We start from the raw sequence: 25542 nt of genomic DNA, 5'->3' as shown, positions 1-25542 counted from the left end.
GTCTTGTATAAACAACCGCGACACTAGTGCGATGGCAGCTACCCGAAAATTTAGTTCGATTTTCTCTCGTCATGTGACTTGAGTGTCATAACCTTAATTCCGGGTTCCGGTGGATTTGTTGTGGAGTGAGATTTTCTCTATAATAATCCAGAGAATTGCTTAATTGTTGATTTGGCTCTGCGAAACTCTTTATTTATACAACGAGTTTGTATTCAAAAGAGTGACTATTTAAATATTCTACACGCTATCGGGTGTTTTGCTTTTTTTGCACGTAATCTTTGAAGGCAAATATTGATTGATCTCTTTTATTGGCACTTGTGATTAATTTCTTTTAGGTCGACTGATCTTACGACCGTTCAAGTGTGTATAAATTATAATTAATTACTTCACCCACACGACATTTTCTTTTTAGAAAACTCCGGGAATCGGAGCGACAAAATTAAAGACTGATTTTTGCCTCTTATAAAGTAGGCGCTCATTATATTTTATTGATTTTAATTAAAACCAATTTTGAAATAGTAGTAAATGGAGGATTTTCAAGTAAACAAAAGAAATTATCTTTGATAGTATTCCGAACATCTTGCTGGAATCCTTTGAGGTGCAATTACTTAACTGTTGAAAGGAACAACAAGTGTTTGAAATGCAACTGCATGAAAATTAAGTGTTGTAGAGACGGAAATAATTAAAATCTATTTTTAAAGAACGAACCGCAATGCAGTCAAAAATATTTTAGGATTTTTTGAGATTTAAAGTACTTAGTTTTAAAGCAAAAAAACACAAAATTAACTGCATTGCAATAAAATATTTTATAATTTTATTGTCTGTATACGTTTTACTATCATAAATGTACATTAACCCAATGCATTGCCACTTCAGTTCCAAGTTGTTGTCTTCGAACAGATTAAGCCGTTGTGTGCAAACAATACAAACGCTGCAAGCATAAATAATGGTCCTACGAACAACTTTGGAATAAATAAACTGATTTTATGGAACAGAAGTGCTTTATGTAACGCAATATCTGCAGCTAAACCTGTTGCGAGCTTTACTCAAAAATATAAATATTTTAGTGCTATAGTATACAGGGTCGCTAAAAAGTATGAATGCAGTTAAATATTATAAGAACTATAAAAAAATTATCAAAACTTATTAAAATTCGGTATATGCTTAAAAGTACTCTCTCGCCTCAGATGTTTATCTCCATTTGTTCTGGGGATACAAGGCTAACTTGTTTTTTTTTAAAGGCAAGAAGGGTCAAAAATATTTTTAAAAAGAGTATTTTTTTCTGAGGTCTTTTTAGAAAACTCCAGGAACCGGAGCGACAAAATTAAAGACTGATTTTTGCCTCTTATAAATTCGGCGCTCTTCTTTATATTTTATTGATTTTAATTAAAACTAATTTTGAAATTGTTGTAAATGGAGGATTTTCAAGTAAACAAAATAAATTATCTTTGAAAGTGCATACCTTACTCTTGCATACCTTATTTTAATCGAAAATTATCGAATTAATTAAATTTTGAAAAATGTAAATTTCTTTAGCCTTGTAAATGTTCTCTTTATCTATCGTTAGTTCTTTTCCGCCTGAATTTTGACCAAAAAATAAGTAAACTGTTTCCCAAATTTCAACGTGCTCTGCTACACCGTTCTGAAAACATTGCTGTAGGTATCCATACTTTTTAACGATCTTGTATAACGGATTTTTCTAATATTTTTTAGAAATCCTGCAGTTCACACAGTTCAATATTTATGTATAAAGTAAGTATAAAGAATAATTTCATTTATGAAAAATACAATGTACATACTAGAAATTTTAATCAAGCAAATTATAAGAAGTTGTTGCTCGGTGAACTCCTTAAAAATTCAGACATTCAGAGAGCTACAAGTACAATCCTTCCGAGCTTCTTATATTATTTAAAACGGCACAGTTCCTGCAGAAACAGTCAGACGAATAGAACGAGATATTATGATTTCGTTGGGTAATAAGCTCCTATCCAATCGAAAAATCATTTTGTGAGTCTTGTTGACCGTCTAGAAGTTTTAAATCAAGTCCAACTCACGAATCAGAACTATATTAGTCGATTCATTTATTTGATCGATTTGTGAGATTTCGGATGATTGCAAATATTTGAACATCTGGGGCAGATGGATGTCTTAAATTCTAAGTCGTGAAACTTGGCTGGAAGCCAAAATATTTTCAAAATCGTCAATAGTAGGTCATCACAAGCGAGTCAACTAGTCTGTGATGTGTTTAATCACGAATATTGGCTCAAATGATAGCAGTTTCATTTAAAATAAACGATGTCTGTCTCGTTCAGACAAAAAAATTTAAAAAGTGAATTTTTTTGAACTAAATGTTATAACAAATATCAACATGATATAATTGACTATTCAACTCACCTCTATTTTTTCAAATATTAACTAATAAAATAGCAAATATTTACTTTTGCATCTTACCAACAACAAATTCAAGCGACTATTGAATTCACCTGTCTTTTTAAATATTAACCAGCACTTACTTTCGTATCCTAGCAACAGCAAATTCAAGCGAATATTCCACTCGTGATAAAATATAACTGGATATGGTCGCAGTGAACTTGATTATTTACCGGTTGCTATGGAAATAAAATCATGGATAACGCAAATTTGACATTTGGTTCATTGAATTGTCTATCAATTACAATTCCTAGTCAAAGATTGTAGAATATTTTTATTCATGGTTAACCATTCTACCATTCGGAAAAATATTCGACAATTTTTGACTACTCGTGGTATTATAACTGAATTTTCCAAGTGATTATTTACCAGTTCCTAGGAAAATGAAATCATATGTAATGTAAATTTGCTATTTGGTTCATTGAATATTTTTTACAGCTTGTTTTTGCTGTCGTTAGCAAATATTTGTTGATTGACTGTACAATAAACAACAGCAATAAACCCTTATAATTGTTCTTCCAACGTAAACACAAACATTATTACCTCTGTTATTTATTATGTCAATAATGACAAGGACTTGTTGTAAAAATAAAAATTTGGTTCAAACTTGCTAAAAAAGAGATTAATATTTTTGGACCAAATAATTGAATTTGTTGACAAAGCACGGTTAGCATAAAATAAAGGTCATTTCATGATTTATGTTTGACCGACATGAATATTTTTTAATTTTTTAGTAGTTTTATGCCGGGTTTCATAAGTGGTCTTATGTCATTAAATTTTTGCAGCTTGTATACTAAATTACTAATTTTATACAATAACTAAAAACATATTTTTTTCGTTATTAAAATCATAAGTGAGCTAACTAAGCTTTGTTAATGTGAATGATATTAATATTGAAATAATAATGCACCGAACATTGGTTTTATCAAAATTATTACCTTGTTATTAACAGTGCTATTTTTGTTCCGCTGATAAAGCATTGCCTGTTCAAATCGATCTACTTTTTGTTAATACGTATTATATGTTCTTGTAACGTGTAAATATACAAGTTTAATAAAAAATAGTTTATCTCCTAATTACCCCAATGAGAATAAACACTCGTGAGGGCCAAATCAATAAACATTTTGATTATCCACCCTGCAGTTTTCATTCCTGCAGAGCGCCATCTGTCGCTTAGTGACTGAAAATCTAAGTTGAAACAAGTGTGTTATAACATCGCTAGGTCGCGCTTGCCTAGTTAAATTCGAATTTTGATCGTGGACTTTTAAAATATGCCCCCGACTACAACAAATTCTCAAAAAATGTGCTCCTTGTGTCCCCGAAAAAAACCACCTCCTAAAAAAGCGGTTCGATTCGATTCGTACGTCGACACGTTTTCGATTTCAGATACTTCCATGCACAGGGTAAGTCTTAATTAATTTTACTTAGTGAGTTCTGAAAAGTTTCTTGTTTTAAAACCGATGCAAAACAGTTGCGCGAAATTAATTTACTAAATTAAAAACTTTGCGAGAATGAAATTAGTTTCGCTGATCGAGACATCTCTATACATTAAATCACAAGCAGAAACTTTGCGGCGCTAAATACAATATCATGTGTTTTTTAAGCAACTTTTAAGAAAATAAAAGAAAAATGACGTTAAGATAGTGGTTACATTTATGTCCAACTGGTGCACTTAATTTTCATTTAGGATCCGAAATTGATGTTCGACTCTTGAAAGCTTGTCCGAGTAAACGCCGAAAGTGTCATCAGTCAACTCTCCACGCTTCAAATAACAAGAAAAAATTCCAAGCATCTCTCTGGAACGGAACCGTTCGATAAAGAGTCCGGTGTTTAGTGCGCGCCAACTTAAATCCGGAACTAGCCACAATTTCCGGCAGCTCCGGACTTGATGGACTTGAGCAGTTCCAGCAAAAGACCAGTTTACTTTTTTTCAACGTTCACAGGATTGGCCAACTTAATTTTAATTTCTGGTTTTGGTTGAATTTATTCACACACTGATAGCTTTGCTTGAGAAATAGTTTATTATATTAGTTACAAGTCGTGCTGCAGACATGTTGTATACACCAATTACACGCGAATGGGAGTTGCCTGTAAACATTGTAGTGAATAATTAATATGATGTTTAGGATCGTTTGAATAAACTGATAATTTTTTAAAAAGTGTTTTTATTTTTCTTCTTTTCGAGAATTAAGGCAAAACTCGAAAACAAATTAACAAAAATTGTATTTCAAACAGCCTGTCTACAATTACAGGAAGAGAACTTGAAAAAACAGCTTTCAGACATCCTTTGAAAAAACATCACAAAGTGCGCCAACAGCAATATCAAAACGAAGACTCCTTGTTAAAACATGATAATTTTAAAATACTTTCTGAGGCGATTCAAAGAGAGATCTCAGTTAGAATCAACCAACTAGTCTTGACCATCAGTTACAGTTTTCTTACTAACATTTTTAAAGCCCTCGTACAGAAAAAAGTGACCCAAGCATTTTTTTCTTTCCGGCACAGGTCAGCAATTTGCCATTTGTCCCTAGAAAATTTTACATCACCCCATAAGGTGTTTTCCCTCGGCATCTGTTGATGTCGTAATTGAATACGCACGAATGAAATATCCGTTTTCCAACTCAGAGGTGCTATTATGTCTATGCCTGGAACACGACGCATAATAAATGGAACGCAATTGTCTCGAATCTGTTTTTGCGTAAACAAAAAGTCGCAGCTTAGATTAGTTTTGGCTGAAATCCCGCAGGATAAGTTGCCTTTTCGATAACGCATTCAATTACCGGATGCATGTTGCCATTAATACAATGCCTGCGAAAATTGCATCTGGTATGCAATTAAGGTTATTGCATTTGCTCATACCACCAAGTATTGTGAAGTTGATTACAATCGTGTACTTCTCGAGGTTTGAATGGATGAGGCAAAATGGGAATGTTGCTGGATTTGATAAGTTACAAAGAAGCTCGATCGAGCCTATTTCAAGAAAAAATTAACTTGCCAGATTCTTAATTACGTCATTAAAATGTCGCGAAAACGCTGTGTAAAAAGTAATTAAGTGAATCATTTAAGTCCAGTATAAATAATAAATCCTGTGAAATGTTGCTCGCCTTGATTTACAAGCTCATTTTAAATATGTCGCTTAAGAGGAATGACACATTGGTTGTTTACCGAGCGTCGTTTCCACTGCAGACGCTCATTAATTAATTAATTACGTTTTTGACGAAATTAAAGCTAGAAGTAATTAAGAGATGAAAATATTTTGCACGAACGCTACAGTCACAAGTTTTACAGGCGTGGTTGGCTATAATTAATACTTTTGCACCCACCTTACTAGAAAAAGCGTTTTCATTAGAGAAATTGTTTCGTGTACCTACACTAAAAATGAAAAAGCTATATTTCCACTTCGGTGGTTTCTTATCTTTGTCGAACATTATAGGGAAAATAATCATTTTTTTTATTGGTTTTGTTCATAAATACCATTTAGTTGTCACACTAAATATACTCCTGTATTTTCATTTTATTTTCTGACATTTCTTTTCGATAAGGAACTCATTTTTCAGATCACGGAAACATGTTATTGGTTTTACTTTTTTATATAAAATTAAACGACAGCGACTAATCTCAAATCTGAAACGTATTTAATTATCAGACAACAAATACGGAAAGGTAATCCTTGGATTAACGAACTATGATAAAATTAATCTTCGACAGAAAAGCTCCGGAAACTTTAAAATATTTCGTATTATCGATTACGTATCGAAAGCTTAAGATTTATTATGCACTTTGGATAGATAATGCGAATATAATTTATGTTCCTTTTACGATGAGAATCAAATGCGTATTTTATAGCTTGCATAAGAAGTACACTACTGACAAATATTTTTTTTCTGGGATTTACGAATCAAATAAAAAGCACTTACAGATTTTATTGGTGACAGAAGCACCGTTTCGGTAAAGTTCTGACAATCCACCCTTTAGTGATATTGTCAGACAACTTGCAGCTGCTCTATTTCCTGTCTTTGGTTTTGTTATTTGAAGTGTTGATAAGATGACACCGTTGCACTTGACAGGGCTTTTCTCGTTCATTTCCAAGGAATTCAAGTGGAACAATATCTGTAACTATTCCACTTTTGCCGGTGTTAAATCGACAGTGCAACGTAGATCAATAGCTTTTCGTTTCAAACTGTCTGCCACCTACAATTAATTTTGTACGTTGTTGTGTTTGAGAAATCCATATTTTAGAAAAACACTCATATATTACGTACTGTTGTGAACCTTTTAGAGTTGGAAGAAATTTGACAAATTTATTTATCCCATCGGCGCAGTAGATACTCCAAGTAACATATACAAACACGCATTAAAAGGATAAAGCACTGAAAAAAGAAGCGTCTCGGTTGTTATGATTTATAGGAATTTCAACAGAAGAACAGAAAGTCGGGAAAAAATGCCTGTGTTTTAGTTTAATAAAAAATGTGCAACGTTTAAATTTCAGCTACCAGTAAATCTAACACTGGGCAATTTATAAAACTGGATACCAGATGAGGAAAAGTTAAAAACTTAAGACATAATCCTTCAGCGATATTTCACTTTGTGGTTGTTATATATGTTGTGTTTTTTGAAGTGCTGATGTAGTTTTCATTTCTTTTTTTTATCACAAGTCATATAATTTTTTTATTACGCAACTTTCGTGCCTACTTGAATTTTATTTGAGCCGATGAAAATACGTCTTATTACTGCGGCTGAATGTGCGAAACGGCGAGAGAAAACCTAGAAAAAATTAAGCTTTTCGTTTTTGTTGATTCACGTTTCTATAAAAAAATTCCATGTTTTATTCTCTCACTTTGCGAGAAACTTCATTTACGAACTAATAATGAACAGTGCTTAATTTAGAAGGGCTGATTAACTGATGGCGCATAATTTCCCAAGGGGCCGTTTACCCAGTCTAATGAAGCGGTTCAGATTCTTATTTTTCGGGTTTGGAAATTTATCTGGACTTTATAATAATTGTAGAGTATTTGGACAAACAGACGAGGTAGAGCAGTGACGTGCATGTACAATCCGAGTAATCCCAACGATGTTGCAAAATGTGCACTCGCCTTGTCCCAGTTTGTCCATAATCGACATTTTACCTTAACCACATTTTAAATATAAAACAGGTGGAAATTCAGGAAGATAACCTGTTTGGACTTTGTCAGCTAAGGGAATTGCTAACTCAGCAACATAGCGAATCACAATCTTTTTGTTCGGTTAATCTTTGTTCTTATTTTCGAAGGAGGTTTCGCCAAATTGCTTACTGTTCTTGAAATATTCAACAAAGAGCCTTAGACCATTGTGCATGTTCGCAATTTTCATTATGCCCCGAAACTGCTATTACTAATTTAGATAGGATTATTATTTCTTTTCGAAAATTATTTTCCTATAAAGCTGTGTGCACACCACGTGTTTCGGCTTTGTTAATTTGTATTTTTTTTATTTAAAAAAAATACTTTAGACAATGCGCTTTTTTAGAGTAATAACTTATGTTTAAAATTTAAATTTCCGGGTCTTTTTAAATAAAAGAATTCCTGAATTTGGATTTTTGTTTAGTATTTATTTGCTCTAAATGAGAGAAATTTAGAATGAATTTCAGAGTTATAATTATCTTATTTGCAATTTATAATAAATTGTTTGATTTGTTTACCATTTTCTCTCAGATATGAAAACAGAATTAGTATTTTGTACAAGCAACAGTAATTTCATTCTACAAACCTGACTTGCATTTAAATATAGCTAACTTTTATTAAATTAAAGCGTGAATTTCCTTTAATTTTTTACTGCAATTTGCAAAAAGCAAGAAATATTTTTTTAGTTAAAAACGCAATTTTCAAACTTGGTAAACATTGTGAAAGTTTGCTGTTAATTTATTTTTTAAATGTTAACATAGACATACAGAGTTTTATTTTTGAAAAAAGAAATGGATTTTAGTAGCATTTTTTTTAGACATTTATTTTGTGGCTTTTTATTTCAAAATTTGGCAAACAAGTTCAAACGTCGTAAAATACTGCATTGTTTTTGTGAAAGTTTTTGTTTCGCAAAGGCCACAAAAACCTTAACCCCTAGGTAGGACTCAGCGTGCGCCGCGACGCTATCCCTCAACTGACGGCGTTTACGCAGCATCCCTTTCAGTATTCAAACTGTCGTCGTGACGCTCGTCACGACGCCGCCACCGGCTGCGCGTATTTTACGTATTTTGGCGGTAACATTCCTACGTCTTATATTTCAGTTTTTATAAAGTTAATTGTTTTAAATTTTTTGCATCGAAATGGGTTGAATGATTTTTAAGCGTTGTAGTGTGAAAATGTGAACCATCATGGGCTTCAACGACAAAAAACTGAAACGTCTTCGTCGTTTCCGTTTCTTCGGCAGGGCCAAAGTCTACTTGATGGTGCGATGGCCTATGCTGGTACGCTGAAATTAATAATTTTAGAATATATGGCATGTATGTGCATTACTTTGGAACAATATTAAGAGGCGGTATAAATTATTATGAAGACGGTCGCAGCTTAGACGGCGGCGTCTCTTCTAATAACTTGTATAACTTCGCTTATTACAAGACCACCCCTTGATAAATTCATTCGCTTGCATAAATTTTGGTATTAAATTTTAATGAGATGACAAACGCAAGGTTTTGGGCATTTTTGATGCTTCCACACTGATTTAATTAGCAACTAAAAGCGAAAAAGTCTAAATTTGTATTTCATCTAGATATAAAGTCCAAAAGTATATTAAATTTTTCAACTGGTCATTTGTAAAAATTAAAAACAGATTAAAAATACTGCCTCGTTGGAAAAGGTTAAATTACTCGTTTTTGTTTTTCGGATTTTCTCATTTACGTTTCTTGTAATTAAGTCAGTTAATTTTTTATTTTACTCTTTTAAACAGTCGTGCACTCTTAATTTGTTTTTCAGCTACCGGGTTTAAAAATAAAACCAAAATAAATTTTGTGTTATTTTTACATCTTATTTTATTGGCTCTCTAAAATTAATTACGAACCAATACAAAGCTTTTGTTACTACATATAACTTTTTGATGGTCTATGTCAACACAAAATGGTAGATAACTTTTTATTATGAAAACAAAAGCCGGAACTACGTAAATATTTTCATTTGATTGAAATTATAATAGGCAGTTCGATATGCATACATGTTACTAATAATGTCTTCTTCACGTTTGTGAGCTTTAGATGATAATACATTCATACAGTAAAGTGACATAAATTGAGCACCCACAAATAACGCAACCCAGAATTTTAATTTCAAAGTGGTCGTTTGTTTGCAAAAATTAAACAAAGTTTGCACAAAGCTTTCAAATGAAACAAAAGATTCTACCATGCATTTTTAATAGCACGATTATTGTCTTTTTCATATGGTTTGTTTGATGTCTTCATTGACAAAGCATATATTACCTGTGCTATATTTCAATCTTTCACAGGGATTTTATTAATTTGTTTTCGCGGACAACGCAGAAAGAAATGAAAGTTGTTTCACATTGTTTTTTCATAAATATTTACTGGAAAAAATGCATTGTACAAATGACGTGTTTACAATTTCCGTTTGAAGTTGGCTTTTGCTATTATGTGCTCCTTGCATTATCTTGAGAACAAAGCAATTATTTATTACAGAGACAGGTCCCATAAGCCGATGCAGCTTTTGCAGATCGCTTTATATACGGCTAAAAGCTTGCAGGTTTTTGGAATTGTAATCAATATTATTCTTGGATAAATGCCTCGTGTCAGCCATCAAACTTATGAGGATATATAATCAAAAGACATGAAATAGTTTTCGTGTCTGGTGAAATATCAGTATAACTGTTAGCAAATAACTGGCACTACCAGGAACCGCTTTTGCTACATTATTTCTTGTTGTACAATTAGTGTACAATATTTTTATTTTCCCGGCGCCTCCACCAAATTAAAATGTCATTGATTATAATTAATTACGATTAATCATGATTTTCTACTTAATCATATTGACGTTTCCTCCCCTTTATTATATACATTTAAGGTTTCGATGTAATAAAATCGCATATAAAATTGAGACAAAAAGCTATTGTTTAGTCGTTGGTACCGAAATACATTTAACCATCACCATAGCGGCTATTTATTTCGTGGAAAAGTGAAGTTACCTGCAACTCTGCTATTGTTCAGTTAGCGGTGTTAATGGGGGTTTAATAATCCCTTCGCTTGGTGTTACTTTCTGCAATGCATTGTGGAAGTGGTCTTTAAATTTATCATTTTGTTCACCCTTTAGAAAGTTTCATTGAAACATGATTTTATGAAAAATGTCCCAAAATTAATTAAATATGGGGAAAAAAGATTGCGGGACCGATTTAAATTGGTCATGTTATATATCCACGGCAAAAAATTATAAAAACATTAAAGCTTTAACATAAGAGTCTGAAAAAAATGTGTGTAAGGCCGAATATGATCTATGCTGGCACGTTTCTTTAAACATATATCTTTCATGATAAATTATGCGAAAGTCTCTCCAACCTTCAGGATTACAGTAGCATTCATGCTGAAGCGTCTGTAAAGAATACGCGGTCCATAACACTGCAAACTATTGCCCTAATGTCAAAATTCCGACATGAAAAGAAAACAGTTTCCGCTCTAGACCGATAATTTATTTGGAAATTGTCTCAATTAGAAATTGTTCAAGACATTAAAGTACTAAATTTATGGTAATTACTTGGAAAGCATCCCTCCTTTCAACTAGACCAATTTAATAAGTACTACACTTAAACTTAAATCTCACTTAGCGAATAATTCAAAAGTTGGACCATCAACCGCGGGCTACACCATTATATTTGTTAATTTGAAAGGAAGAACGATGATTTTTCTCTCTCGCTTTGATCTAAATTTTCCGTTTTACTGTCATAAATCTCGACTTTGTAGATGGCTTGTTCACAATTTATCGTGATTTTACGATAGAGCTAATTAATTAATGTGACACGCTTGGTTCAATTATACCAAAAAGTGTCAAAAGACAAGAATAAATCGGTCCATTTAAAATTGTATTGTTTCATACGCGTTACTATTTTGATTGACATAAAACTCATCTTCACAAATGGAAACTCGAAAGTTATGAAAAACTGTCAAGAAGACAAAATGTGTGACAAATTAGTAAATATGGATTCTCGAAAAAGTCACATCGAGAGCTACAAACTTAAAACAAGGCAAAGTTTTATGAAACTAGAACACTCAACAAAAGCCTGCTTTAAAAGATTTGCCTTAACTTCTCAAAGTTATAGCATTTGCTCGAGTCTTGTTCACTAACTTATAATAGTGGAATTTAAGTTTTTGCAGTTGTATGGACATTTTCTACTAGTAAAGTGCTTAAATATGTTTTATTTGATTGTCGAGACAAACCACATTACCGATTAATTACATGGATAAATTGTTGTTTCACAAACTAAAACTGGAACCAGACAAATAATTAAACTGCGTGTTATTTGGGCATCAAAAATTTACGATTCTCTAAGTACCTATAATCAACCTATTTAATTACGATTATAATATAATCAGGATTTTTGTCGAAATTGTGATTCGATTTATTATTTTTCACAGGTAAATCTAATCACAATTTCAGCACATCGGTTAAATTAGGGTAAAAATGGTTGTAAATATTGGATGAATAACAACTTTGTTACGAAATAATTATACCGTCTGTCTGTGTAATATAAGTCTTTGGGATTTTTTGCATTTATAAAAACTTTAGAAGTTTATCTCCTGATGTCGTTTGTGACTACTCCCTTTCAGCTTAGGCAAAATTCCCTTCGACCAGAAAGATTATCTGAGTTTGTATCATATCGACAATACATTTGAACAATACAGCATTCACGCTGCAGTGGACTTTGTCGGTAACCGCTTATAACCTAGTGTTTTGATATTCAAATAACTTTATCGCGTGTTACACGGGACGTTGTGTGTTCACAATTAAAGCGTCGCCATAAATACCAACACAGCAATTGTTCTTGGTATAAATAATGGTCTGGTGGCTTAGAAACAGTTGAGTAGTTCATTGTGTTCGGAGATGGAGTACGACTTTATACAGTCAACGAAGTGTGTACTCGAACAGTTAGTGTAGCGATGTCGACCTGGAAGATCTCTATATTCTCTATAGACCGTTTCCTATCTCTCGAAACCGTCTGGTTGAGAAGTTTGAAGTTTAATACAGCGCCAAAATCGTTAGACGGCCTCGGCTGCGCCTCCTTTGTAAATACCCGGAGACGTTTCCCACATTAATCAGGGAATTTATAGCGCCAAGAAAACAGTGCAGTTGATGAGGGACGTTGCGGTGTACAATTTCACGGCAAGCAACCCTTGCCGTGTCAAACAATACCAATATTACAAATCAATTTGGGTCGATGAAGATAAATCATGTTTAGATTTGTTATAACACAAACACAATTTATTTCGACAAGAATTGGGGGAAAAAGATAAGTGTGGTTGCAAACAACACCCCAGCCGGGAACGTGGATGACATTTTCAACGACACTTGGTCAGGTCATTGTCGTCAACTGATCGAAAAACAAACTTAAAGTTAAAATTCACTACGCAAAATTTATTTACAATGCCACAACGTGCAGCGTACTTCAATTACGAGAAATGCCGAGAATCCGATGTGCTACATACATTATAGGTCTTGCTAAAATGTTGCTCTCAATTAGATACACTGCCAATAATTAATTTCTGGCAGTTCGGAATGCGGACGCTTAAGCGAATTCCAACAGCTCGAATGTATCATTTGACCGGAAGCTTCCAAGTTACCTAGTGGCTTCCCATTATTATCCTCGGTACGGGACTGAACCTATAGATGTGTTAAATCATCCGAAACAACCGACGTTTTGTTTTCAACTGTCCTAAAACAGCTTTTCTAAATACCTACAAAGTTACCACCGGTTTCAAAGTATCAACAAAACTATAAAAATAATATTTTTGTTACAATCTACTTGTATTTTAGTTTCGTATTTTTACTATCATTTTTATTTTTTGTGTCATTGCGATTAGTGAGCAATCCTTTTTTAGTTATTTGGTTTAGAGTGTCATTACTGAACCTTTTTTTTATTTGAAAGTTTTGGGACAGATCACGTTTTGAGGTGGCCTTTATCTGACTTCGACTGAAATCTCGACAAAATGACAGAAGTAAGCACGTTTCGAGCCGCAATAAAAATTTTACTTGTTTTCCTGCTTGGTATATCGGGTCAAATTGGACGATAATCCTGGTTTGGAGTTCTTTTGTAAATCAGAATCGATATCTGCGACTAAGCGCAATTGTGAATTATTTAAAATATTGGCAAATAAAAGTTAAATCAACAATCATCATGTCTTTTCCACGCTTTCTGCAAGTTTTAAGTGGCGATGATTTGAACATAAAGGCCTGGCAGAGACAAAAAAACTCGTCTGAAACTTTTCTGAAATCAAATTATTCCATCAGACTAATCTAAATATTCAAACAGCAATTTACGTCCTGACTTAATTTTCAATATTACATCGTAAATCTGCAATTGATGGCTGGCTTAATTTTAATATTTACGAATTTTCTTGATTGCAGGGAAACGACAGCTGGCAAGGAAATGACAGCGATCAGGTAAGTGATTTCTTTTTGAACCTCCACACGTTTTAACTTAATTCAAAGATTTTCCGACGTGTATAGTTGGTTGTCTAGAGTTCGCTCGGTTGGAAATTCACACATCGATCAAATCGTCGATTCATTTCATAACCAAAGCTTCCATTTTCCATGCGGAGAAGAATTTATAGCTATTTTAAGAAAACTTGCAGTGTTCGGATTTCAGGAGACGGAAAGAATTTATTTTCGTTTTCAAGTGAACAAAAAGCAGTGTGATATTCGCACCTGCGTGAGAATTGAAATTCTTCCGCATGTATGTATTCAGAATTCAATCTTCACCCTTATTATTATACCTTCGTTCGCAACTTTTACTACTCGGGCTATTTCTACACAAATGTTTTCACAACTCGGCGTTTCGCTCGTACTCGAGTTAAATAAATGATAATAACAGACTAAAACAAGATCACCATTAGTTTGAATTTATGGAGCTATAAAAGTAATATCGAGAAAACTTGAGGCAGGTCTAGTGCATCCGCTTGATATAGCTGGGACGATCTAATAAGTACGATAGTACCAGCTTATTCAAATGCTTCTCCGACGTAATAAATAAAATATATTACTTAGGCGCTCCTTAAACATATTTTGCACGAAAAACTTCCAAACTGTTTTCCATAAAGGATAAATCAACAGCAATTTTGCCAGATATGTCACTAACACAGCTTTTATTGATTCATTCAGTGTTTAAGAAGCAAACATTTTCCTTATTATGTATGTCTCCGGATTGAGTATACAAGACGAAAAATTTTAATTTTTGCTTAAAAAACTGTAAAGGAAAAACATTTTTTGTTTCACTGGTAAGTGGTAACAAGCAAATCTGAAACTAAAATTTTATTAATCTGACTTATTGAAAAGGAAAGTTCATTTTTCTCTTGATTTTGGATTTGTAATAATTTTTTTTGCATTTTAATTACCATCACATTGGCAAGTTAAATAAAAATGTTTGCGAAAAACATAATTTTAATAAATGGCAACTCAAAGAAACAGCTTTTAGATAAAAAACAAAGTCATTTATTAACAAGTACAATCATTATTCAATTAATTAATTAATTGTCAAAGTGATATCGTCAAAAAAATAAAACCGCCAATGTAATAACATTTAGAAAGCATATAGAACAAAATTCCAAATCCAAAATCAAGAGAAAAATGAACTTTTCTTTTCACTGAATCAGACTAATGAAGTTTTAATTACAGATTTTCTCGTTTCAGATTAAGCAAAACATGTTATTCGTTTGACGTAAAATCTCAGACATTTCTTTTTCTCTTGTAAAATACTGTATATGAAATTATGCGACCTATTTTTTTAATAAGAGATTATTTTGAGGGAATATTTTTAAATAAACAATTCAAAACTACCAATGTTTAAAAATCACTCAAAAAGGCTTGAATCAACCATATCAATAGATATTCAAATATATTCACAATCGGCGGTAGTTACGAGTATATACCAATATTTTTCCATTAGAGAATAAACCCAACGAGAAGCTGGATTTTATCAACAGATTGTTGATGTCCAGCACGAGATCGTTTGTTCTCCCTAAATTCCATTTATAGCCGAAACGAAATTAAGGTTTACATATAAATCGTAATATGTTGGCATTATTGGGATATTTGATTAAGATAAAGTCAACAACAAAGGCATTTTCTGTTAAAACGTGAAACATTGTTTGGGAGTTTAATGTGAGCCCTATTGATTTAATTAGCAAATTCTCTGAGTTTGCTACTTGAATAAAAATAATTGTTAAATTACTGTAGTACTAACTACTAATGTAAAACTCTAAAACAAACTGGTAACAATGTAAATTAATTAATAAATAAATATTAAAATATTTCGTTTAATTTAGTGATGCTTATTTTACCGCGTTGTTTTAATTAGTTGCTCTGTGAATTTAAGTGAAATGTCCATATGTATCTAATTAATTTAAATTAGTAATTGAACTACGGCAGAAAAACATTGCATTTAGTTTTATTGTATTTTGGACCGAGTTTGGACTAAATAGTGAAAACGATAAATCTTTTTTTTAATGAAAGACTTTATTTCGTTATTCTTTTTGTTTAAGTGAAGTATTTGAAAAACAACCGTTTTGAATCACTATTTTCTATTTTACTTCTGTTAAACTTATGTATTGGGTGTTGTCTAACTAGAAGCATGGTTAGATACAATTTACTTGGATTCGTTTATATTTCAAAATATGTATATAATACAAATTATTTTGTTTTATTTTTTATTTACCCAACCATTTTCATAACCATTTAACTAACTACATAATACCCACATTTTGTCAATAGAGACAAATTTTGACAATAGAGACAATAGAGATAATTTTTGAAGAAAATTTTTTAACTTTCAGATTGCTTCATGATGCTCGATGACGAAATACTAATTAGCATTACAAAAAGTGATAAATACAATAATTACAACTCTTTAGTGACCGAATTTGGGTACCTAATGTTTGGGACTAACCAATTCCAACAATGCAATCCTTTCTACATACTATATGCAAATTAAATCAGACGGCATAAGACTTCTAATTCGATTTCCTATTTCTTTATGCAATAGAGAAAAAAGATAAACACAATATCCTGACGAAATAAATGACGTAATTGTTTAAAGTAGCGGATATGCGGTATGGTTTCTGTTAACTCTGAGGCAATTAAAGCAAACAAAAATATTAAGAACAAATAAAAAACAGGTAACAATAGGTGGCCATTGAAATCAAGGTCACTTAATTAAGTAACGACAGCGGAATTATTCCCAGTATTGCTTAATGCACTTGCTTTGAAGAAATGCACTATACAACAGTAGTAATTGTTTCAATCAGGAAAACGTAAGAAAGAAACAATCCCAGCAAGAAACACCACCAATCCGAAAAACCTGTTCGGTCATGTTCGGTACCAAGCGTACCAACGGTCGTGCATACAACAAAATGCCTTTTATGCCGTATCCTCCCGGTTTGTGACGTTGCACCCTATCAAGCTCGGACGCCATGCAGGCAAAATGCCAACGTTGGTGACCAAACCGGCAAAGCTACAAGTGGTTGTTTTGTGATTGCGTTTTTCGAGTTGATAACATGACGATGTTTACATATCATTCGGTGATACACGAAGGCTTTTTCGAAAGTTGGAGTGAACGAGTGCATCAAACGACTCTGTGACATTTAAATGTGATTTTTGTGGCATGCGGATTGTGAAAAGTGCATTTTCGACGGAATTTTGACGTTTCAAGGCCGACCTAACCTAAAAATTCGATTTTGACAGACGCGTTCATGGCCTACCTTTAAATTATTATTAAGTAACGACTCACGTGTGTCTAGCTTTTATTCGTCTATAGTTAAAAAAAAATTCAATATATTTTTTTAAATAATACTGTGATTTCGTGTTTGGCTGGAATGTTGAAATATACTTTTTTGGATTAACTGTACCGGCCGCTAGTTCTAAAGGTAAAAAGGTGAATGCCATTGAACGTAGATCATGACATCTCAAGCTAGACTAACCAGTCTACACTGTCTGTAATGTTGTCTTAAGTTGGCTTGCAAAGTATGTGGGAGTTTCTTCTTTAACAGCGTAAAACAAATGAACTCACGGGACAGGTGATGCGATCGTCTCATTTTCCCGCTCAAATTACAGATCTGTGTATTAATCTTTCTGTATCATTCAGTTTTGTCTGTCACAGTTTCAAAACGCTATATAAAGGAAATTACTCGAGCGAATTTGTCATTTGGATGTTCCAAGAAATACTATTTCAAACTCTAACAAGGGATGGCGAAAGCGGAATTTGATTTTGTTTCTTATTAGAAATTGAAGAGAAAATTAGAAAGTGATTAAACGTATCAAACGTTTTTAGTAACTTTTGCAAAAACTCCATAACCAGTTTAATATAAGTGGTATAAGTAACAAGAGAAGTTCATTATGTGTTTATTAGAAGATACCTGAAACTTGAGAAAACTATCTCACTTTTTTAGAAATTCATGAATGAGCTTTACTCGAAAATAAATTGTACACAGAATCTGGGTGGAAATTCTTTGTTCTTTCATGTCTTCGTAGTTTGTAATTTGTTTTTGATATGTAGGTGGTGTCTTGATCAAAGGAAACAAGTTTGGTATAATGTTTGGACTTGTCTTAAAAATGCAAAATTTGTTAATTTCTAAAGCAAAGTGCCTTTCAAGAAAGTAATTTAATCTCAATTTCATTTACTTGATGTAACTTTAATGTTTATATTCTAGTTGCAATCTCATAGATTGCTCAGTTAAATAACCTTTCCTGCACTAAACAAAACAATACCCTACATATCACAAAATACATAACATAGTTTATTTGCACCTAGGTACGTACGTCATAGATAGTTTTTCATTTTGTCTTTTGATTTTGATGTAACTAATGCTAGTAGGTAACTCGTTTATAGTCTGGAAATTATTATTAGTTTGTAATAAAATTCCTACATATTTCGCAAGCCAAATTTTTGTATTACGGATATCGAATCCAGATTGAAACAGACCTAATTGTGAAAAAATGTGATTTTAGTTGAGTGAAGCAATTAATGTGTTAGTGAAGTTCGTTTAATTTACTGTGATATGAGAGTAGTCCCGAATTCAATTTTTTCGTTGTATATTGGTGGATTAATCATCACGAAACGGTGATAACAAAACGAAAAATGACATCGAGAAGGAAGAAGCGGCAACAAGACGGTTTTATGAAAAAAGTTTCGTCCTTATTCAATTTGGACACGGTGAGTGCGAACAATTCATCAAGTCACGTTGTAAATTAACGCGTGTGGCATACATTTATTTTACTGAAAAACTAAAGGTGTATGTATCTAATTTGTCTTGATGAAACATGTGGAGGGACAAAGTATTTTGTTTAACCTTTGCGTTTACAACCTGTAAATAGACGATAATAATTATAGCGTTATCAATTGGTTCCAACAGGGCTACACCCTGTTTCATGAATCATTTTATAGTCCGTAGATAATATTCAAATGAAAAAATATCGTTTACGGTTTTTTTGTAATCATCACTGAGAGTTGCCAAACAAAATCAACAAAAATGTGGTACAACATACGCAAACAAGTAAATTGTTTAAAAAAATATTATGTAACATTGACTTTTCATTTATCTTAATCATTGTCTAATCACCAAATTTTGATTCTCTCTTTAGAGATACAGATTTTAATTCCCAATTCATAGATTATCTTGATTTGTTGCATTGAAAGACATCCCTTTTTTGTCTAGAATTTTTTTGTCAAAGCACCCCCGCGAGAGAAGGGCATAAGTTATTTCAACTACGTCAACTTTATTCAACTTCAGTTTCGACCCTACGAATTGCTGATTGCGACATTGGTGTTGTTAGATAAATCATCTTTTATTTTTCCAATTTTTGCATCAAATTTATTTTCATTTTATTGCGTTTAGAAATAATTTATTGTGTATTGTTCGTTGAAAATCAGTTTCAGAACTAGCAAATTATTTTAGAGGTAACACATCTATGACTTCTACTTATTCCGGTCATGTGCTTAAAATTAGTTAAATTCTCACACCGGAAACTTGAGAACAAAAACTACTTGGCTACAACTCGTCAGAATATATGGTAGTGGAATCAAGTTGTTATACGGAGCAAAACACAATCTTATTGCCCTTGCTGTTCATGTTTTTTAATAAGTTTTTCCTCCCAATTTCTTTTAGTTATTTATGAATAACAAGCTCGAGTTGATCTGATGAATGAGAACTTCAAGACAATCACTCTGGGGAAATAACGATAAACCCAATTCATCATTCACTAACATTAATTTAGATTGTATCAAGTGTCATCATAATTGGCGGAAATACGAAAATATCTCCAGAATTCTTCCTGGTTATTTCACTAAAACCCTTCATTCTCTTTCTTTCATATTCTCCGAAGAGGACAAAGAGGAGATATAAGTTGGTTCATATCGTCAGTTAATGAAACCTCGTAATTGATCCGTTTGTATGTATTATATTTCAACCAGTTTCACCTGCATTTCAGTTGATTGCTTCCAAAAAAAACTTTGCACTTGACGTCCAACGGCCGTCAAATGCCTCAGCTTTTTACAGGTTGCATCTCTAGAACGCGTTTACCTCCATGCTGTGTATGTGGTAATAATATAATGGATTCCACACCGCACCTAGTCTATGTATCACTACACAATAACAGTCGACAATATTATGGTCAGTCCGCATCGTCTACCTCGACACACCGCTCGTCCGGAAATCACACAGTTCCCTGCTCCGGCATTCAATGATCCTACTTAATTTTTACGCGGTATTGTATCTTAATTTAAGGCCGTGGGTACGCAGTGATTGTCAGTTAACACGTGATGTTTTCCTCGAAAAGACACCAGAACAAGGAAACTTTCGTGTCGTATCTAGTAAGTTTTATTCTGTGTGAATTTCTAATTGAAATGAATCATTGGGTGGGTGGGTGATATCGATAGAATCATACTTTCGATGGATTTTTAGGATTTTAGGTTAAGTACTGACGATTCTTCCACGGTAAAACGGACGTGCGCGTTCCGCAGCACGAGCAGTGTCATGCATAATTTACATTTAAACTACTGTACTTATTTTGTCACTCATAACTGATTTAACCTCTAGGTAAATAACTCGAAACTGCTTCAAGACCCGATATATCGAACGCTAACCTTGGTATTGGTATATTTCGTGCATTAATAAAATTCTACTGTATTAACACACAGTTTGCTTGTTTACTTATTACAAAAGACGTTAGTCAAGAATGTGTTAATTTAATTTGAAGATTAAAGATTGTTCTTATTGCAGTTCTTGTTTCCATGGTCTCCCGAATTGTAGAGTGTTTTTTGAAGATAGCTAGGTAGTTTGTATTGTCCAGTATGAATAGTTCAAAAATTTGCTGATACTTTGTGGTGACGAGTAAAAAATTGTCTTTATTTGGGCGTGAAATTACACCATCGGTTTAATCTCCATTTTAAAGTTTCTAAAAATGGAGACAAAGTGAGTGGATTATCCGAAACTGATTATAGTGTAATTTAAATTCAATATCAAGGGACCATACCTTGAGCACATGCTTTTAATGCACTTGCTTAATGTCCTATTAGTGCCGTGTCACGTATTTGTACGACAGACTTTGCTCCGGATATAATCTACCCCTTAACAAACTTTTATGGCTCCTAGGATCGCTCCTCATGTGTGTACAGTACTTGTTATTACGCTGACTTCAAAATCCACAGATAATTTTAAATTATTCCATTTAATAGCCCCTGTTTAGCTGCGATATAAGCATTTCGTGCCCGGACGCTGTACCTATGGTAATGTACGAACGAAATTTAGCTGACTAATAGTGCGGTTACAACGACCTTATCTGTTGAAACAAGCGAGAAATTAGGACAGTTCCTCCAAGTAAATCGTGAACGAAGCTCAAATTAATATGCACTCGAGGAGGGTTTTGTTCAAAAAAAATTCACTTCCGATTGTCCCGTTTGGATGAAAATAGACGTTTGAAGTGTGTATCCTTTGCCATGCAAAGTGTGCGACAGTTGGACGATCTACTCAAGTGGAGTAAGAAGCGGGCGGATTATCTCTGAATTAATCAAGCATAAGGAGAACGCAGTAGCGAGACGTGTTTAAGCAAGTGTCTTCCCGTTTGTATCTCATTTCCTTAAGGAAGAAACTCTAGCATTATCATCCGTTAATTGCCGCCCGTAAAGACGTGACTTCGTCAAAGCACCCGTCCCAAACTTCCCACCTCGTATAGGTGTATTTACATAAACTGCCTCAGTAAATTAAAACGAAAAGTATATTTAACGAAATGTTACGAGCGTTTGTATTATTATTTGAGGAAAGAACACGTAATTGGAGCTTTTGCTCCTCACCTCTTCGCTTAATTTTCGCAGGAAAAGCTCTAATCGAATCAATTTGTCCCGATTCGGTAGCCGTTTCGTTACAAACCTAATTTTGAAGGTTTATAAATGTCTTAATAAGTTAGAACATCATTGTCTTCGGTGCGAAGTGTTTCGTCAAAATTTGCCAAGATACCTTTGAGAGTGAAAAAATCCTAGAAGGATTTATAAATCTTGCCAATAAAAATGGGATTCTTCTTAATTGGACGTCCGTTGTGTCGGTTATATTGCGTTTTGATTAAACAACCGGAATTGCATACAAATTGGATTGAAATTGTCGCTTTGTCGTCCCATATTCCGAAGAATTGATTTCATTTCAGCGCCTAATAGCTCGAAAACGGACAACTTTATGTAAATCTTAAATTCGGAGTAAATCGAGCAACTTATTTGTTAACAAAGTTATCTCACTGGGGCTTTTTTAGAATACAACCAGACTACAGGATGACATGCAAATCGAATTATTATGTCATGAACATGAAGTTCCAATCAGAAATATCAAATTTATTGGAAATGGAATTTGGGTGGTTTAAATTGTTCCTTCTGGTTGCTGTAGGAGTAGCTTCTGCACTTTTTTCGATGAGATTTATTATAGTTTCAAACCAATAACTAATAGGAAACTTTATTATAAATAAAACATTGAAAATCGCAGTTTCTTCTCTTGATTTACAAGGAACATACATATTGCATTAAGAAAAGCAAACAGCATTTAAGAAATTGTAAAAGTGATTAAGTTAATTTAGAATTACATTGATTGTAGTTTTGGTATCTTGATTGTTTTTGTAAATGACCATTAAAGAATCGTTTTATTTTTTTGGAAGTGTTGAAGTTTTTACATTTCACTTGAACTATTTGTGAGTGGTGTTTTTTAAGCAAAAATTTCGATACTGTGAGGCAGACGAAGGATTAATCTTGTTGGCTCACCGGTAAAAAATCTCCCAGGAACTGCTTTTAGTGGCGACTTAAGTCCCATTTACGGAGAAACCCTTGCGCAAAATAAAACAAACTTGAATTGTCTGGCGACGTAAGTTTTTAGTGAGTCCTTTCCGAACCTCTCGAAATCCGTGAAATCCCTCAGGCGCGAATTGGAATTCCATAATGTATAATAAACGATGCGGCAACAATGTGGAAAGTCTTTCGAGTCTCAAGATAACGGCCCGAACCACTACAATTCATCACGGAGGATGGGCTGAAGAAGCTGTCATTACCTCCTCGACTTACGTAAAGGTAGAGTAGGAAAATGAGGGAGACGAAGCGTTTCACGGACACGCCGATAAGATGTTTCAATTCCGGTCGGGGAGAGACTCGTCTCGATTTCAAACCGGCATTACATCTTCATAATCTGGCCGTATCTCCAAACGGATCTCTTATTGCGCTATATATACGTTGGTTTATTCAGCGTGAGGTTTCAACGCATAAATTCCATCGAATTTGCACCCACAAGGTTGCGAGTCATTTCAAACAATAGGGTTCGTACACATGCCCTTACATTTAAAATTCTGGAAGCGGGATCTTGGCTTTATTGACTTTGGAAAGTTGTTTTAAATACGAAGTAAGGAAAACAAACTTGATAGAAGCGTGGTCCTTCAAAAAATTTCAAGATCCCCTGAGAAATAAAACGAAACTCTACTACCACTACCATATTATTAGAAGACGCAAAGTTTGCAAATTAAATATAGGGACATAACTTGTTTAATCAATTTGTTTCACTTGAAGGGAATAAATTATATAAATTTTACGTCGAACATTTTTTAAGCGTAAAACTAGTGACTTTCTGGTTATTAATGGAAGAGTAAAAAATTAGACTCTTTCTTTTGGAAAAGCTGGCTAACGGTGTCTTCGATCTTAAAAAAGTAATTGGATCTTTTTAAGTCTCCTAACGACCAAGTACATTAATTTAATTTGATTTCAAACTGATTAATTAATTCCATTGATGTTGAAATGAAATAGTTGACAGTAGTCGATACGGTTGGTGTGTTAACGTGATGACCAACGTTAGGACGTGATATGCCCTAGAGACATTAACACGCGCCGATGATTTTATTATTACATTATCCCAGAACGGCCGAAAGAGGGAAGTTTGATGTAACTTACATTGCGCTAGAGTTTTTTCCCATAAAACTTAAAAATAATGGGGTTGGCCTTTCAAAGAAACGCCAAAGAAAACGTTAACGGTGTTTCGGAAGTAAAGTGTTATCGTTTGGCTACAGAATGACCATTTAGTAGCATGCAGGGTTTATATCGGTTTTTTTATGGCAAAATTTTACACTGTTCATAAAATATTGCAACCTTATTTATAGCAAATAAGAAGTAATAATTTTGAGAAAACTGCGAAAACAATAAGAACTCGTGGGAATTGCTACAACAGGAAGAGGGCGATATGCAGTGGTGAGTCGAGGAATCAGATTTCGCCTCTTGAAATGTGTCAAAAATAAAAACAGCAGGATTTGTTTGCATCTGTTATTTTTTGGTTGAAATTGATAAAATTCAAGTCGGAGTTGATGCCATCATCAATTTAGTACTTGTTCTGTCGAAACACGTTTATTCCTATCATTCTACTCCATCTTCCGAGAAAATAAATGACCCGGTTGATTTTTAAATAAAGAACTAGGTATATAATGCAGGTGAACAGTAACATAAAGGCCGCTAGTTTCTCTTAACCGGTAGTTTATGTGGGTCGTCGATTCACCGCAAAAGCTGGAAAACTTTATGCGCGGTGCGTTACTCGATTCCTAAGCACGTATCTCACGCAACCCTCTAGGGAAATCGTCTAAACTGCACATATATTTTAATTTAAAACGAATTACGTCTTTTCGCATAACCTTCTCTTGGCCCGTCTGAATTCTATTCTCACGTGCGTTATTGTTTTGCCTCACTGATCAAGACTGTATCGATTTGGTGTCGAAATTTCACCTGGTTTTAGCTTTCTTGCAAATGATCTGATTACATTTGCATTTATCTTGGTTTCAGAAAAAACCTTAATGAAATTGCTTCAATTGATGGATTGGGCAAATGCTTTGGTTGCTTTTTCGTATCCAAATATATTCCTTTAGAGTTTTTAGATTTTTCCAACCATTCTGTGCAGAACGTGACGATTTGCAGTTATACGAAAGTTTGCATTCATTTTCCGGCGTAAGTTATGTGCACGTATGAAATTTTGATGCATCGTTTAGGTCACAAGCTGCATTTTAAACGTATGTTAGTCGAAGTAATTTCTGTAGGACGCAAATTGTTTGCTCGTTTCCGACATTTTATTTGATTAAAAAGGTTTTCCACTTGAACGATTCGCTCAAAGTTTTAAATAATAGATTGACGATTTGTGAAAATGTGCACATTTGTTGGCGTAATTGCTTTTGTTTGACGGAAAGTTGAAACAACTGCTTTGTTGAAGTTGGAGTCTCGTCACATCTCGATTTGATTAGTCCTCTAATAAGTTCTACGGTCATTGTCTGATACTTTATGAAATCGTTTGACGAAAATTGACCACAGTAGAACAAATTCTCTTCTCTCTTCTGTTTACCATGCAAATAGAATTTTGCGTGTCTGGATCGTGGTTGAGAAGGGCTA

The 25542-nt window shown here is 33.5% G+C and overlaps 1 protein-coding gene across 16 annotated transcripts in view; it reads left to right on the top strand.

Moving 5' to 3' along the window:
* Nucleotides 1–25542, top strand: part of LOC123007161 (disks large 1 tumor suppressor protein) — a 189827-nt gene that overhangs the window by 138852 nt on the left and 25433 nt on the right. For 9 of the 16 annotated variants that reach the window (XM_044402267.1, XM_044402269.1, XM_044402264.1 and 6 more), the window contains one exon: nucleotides 14019–14054. In XM_044402267.1, coding sequence (XP_044258202.1) covers nucleotides 14019–14054 — 36 coding nt within the window. Of the gene's footprint in view, nucleotides 1–3551; nucleotides 3834–8761; nucleotides 8870–14018; nucleotides 14055–17033; nucleotides 17539–17635; nucleotides 18817–20285; nucleotides 20473–25542 lie in introns of those variants that run through there. The other 7 variants (XM_044402271.1, XM_044402272.1, XM_044402274.1 and 4 more) reach the window with 7 other exon arrangements.

Source organism: Tribolium madens, unplaced genomic scaffold (genome assembly GCF_015345945.1).
Source record: "Tribolium madens isolate multiple individuals breed KSU strain unplaced genomic scaffold, Tmad_KSU_1.1 Scaffold_3;HRSCAF=73;Tcas5.2_LG2, whole genome shotgun sequence".
In the NCBI taxonomy this organism is placed as follows: Eukaryota; Metazoa; Arthropoda; class Insecta; order Coleoptera; family Tenebrionidae; genus Tribolium; species Tribolium madens.
The sequence above is the reverse complement of the archived record's forward strand: the minus strand, read 5'-3'. Positions and strand labels throughout refer to the sequence as shown.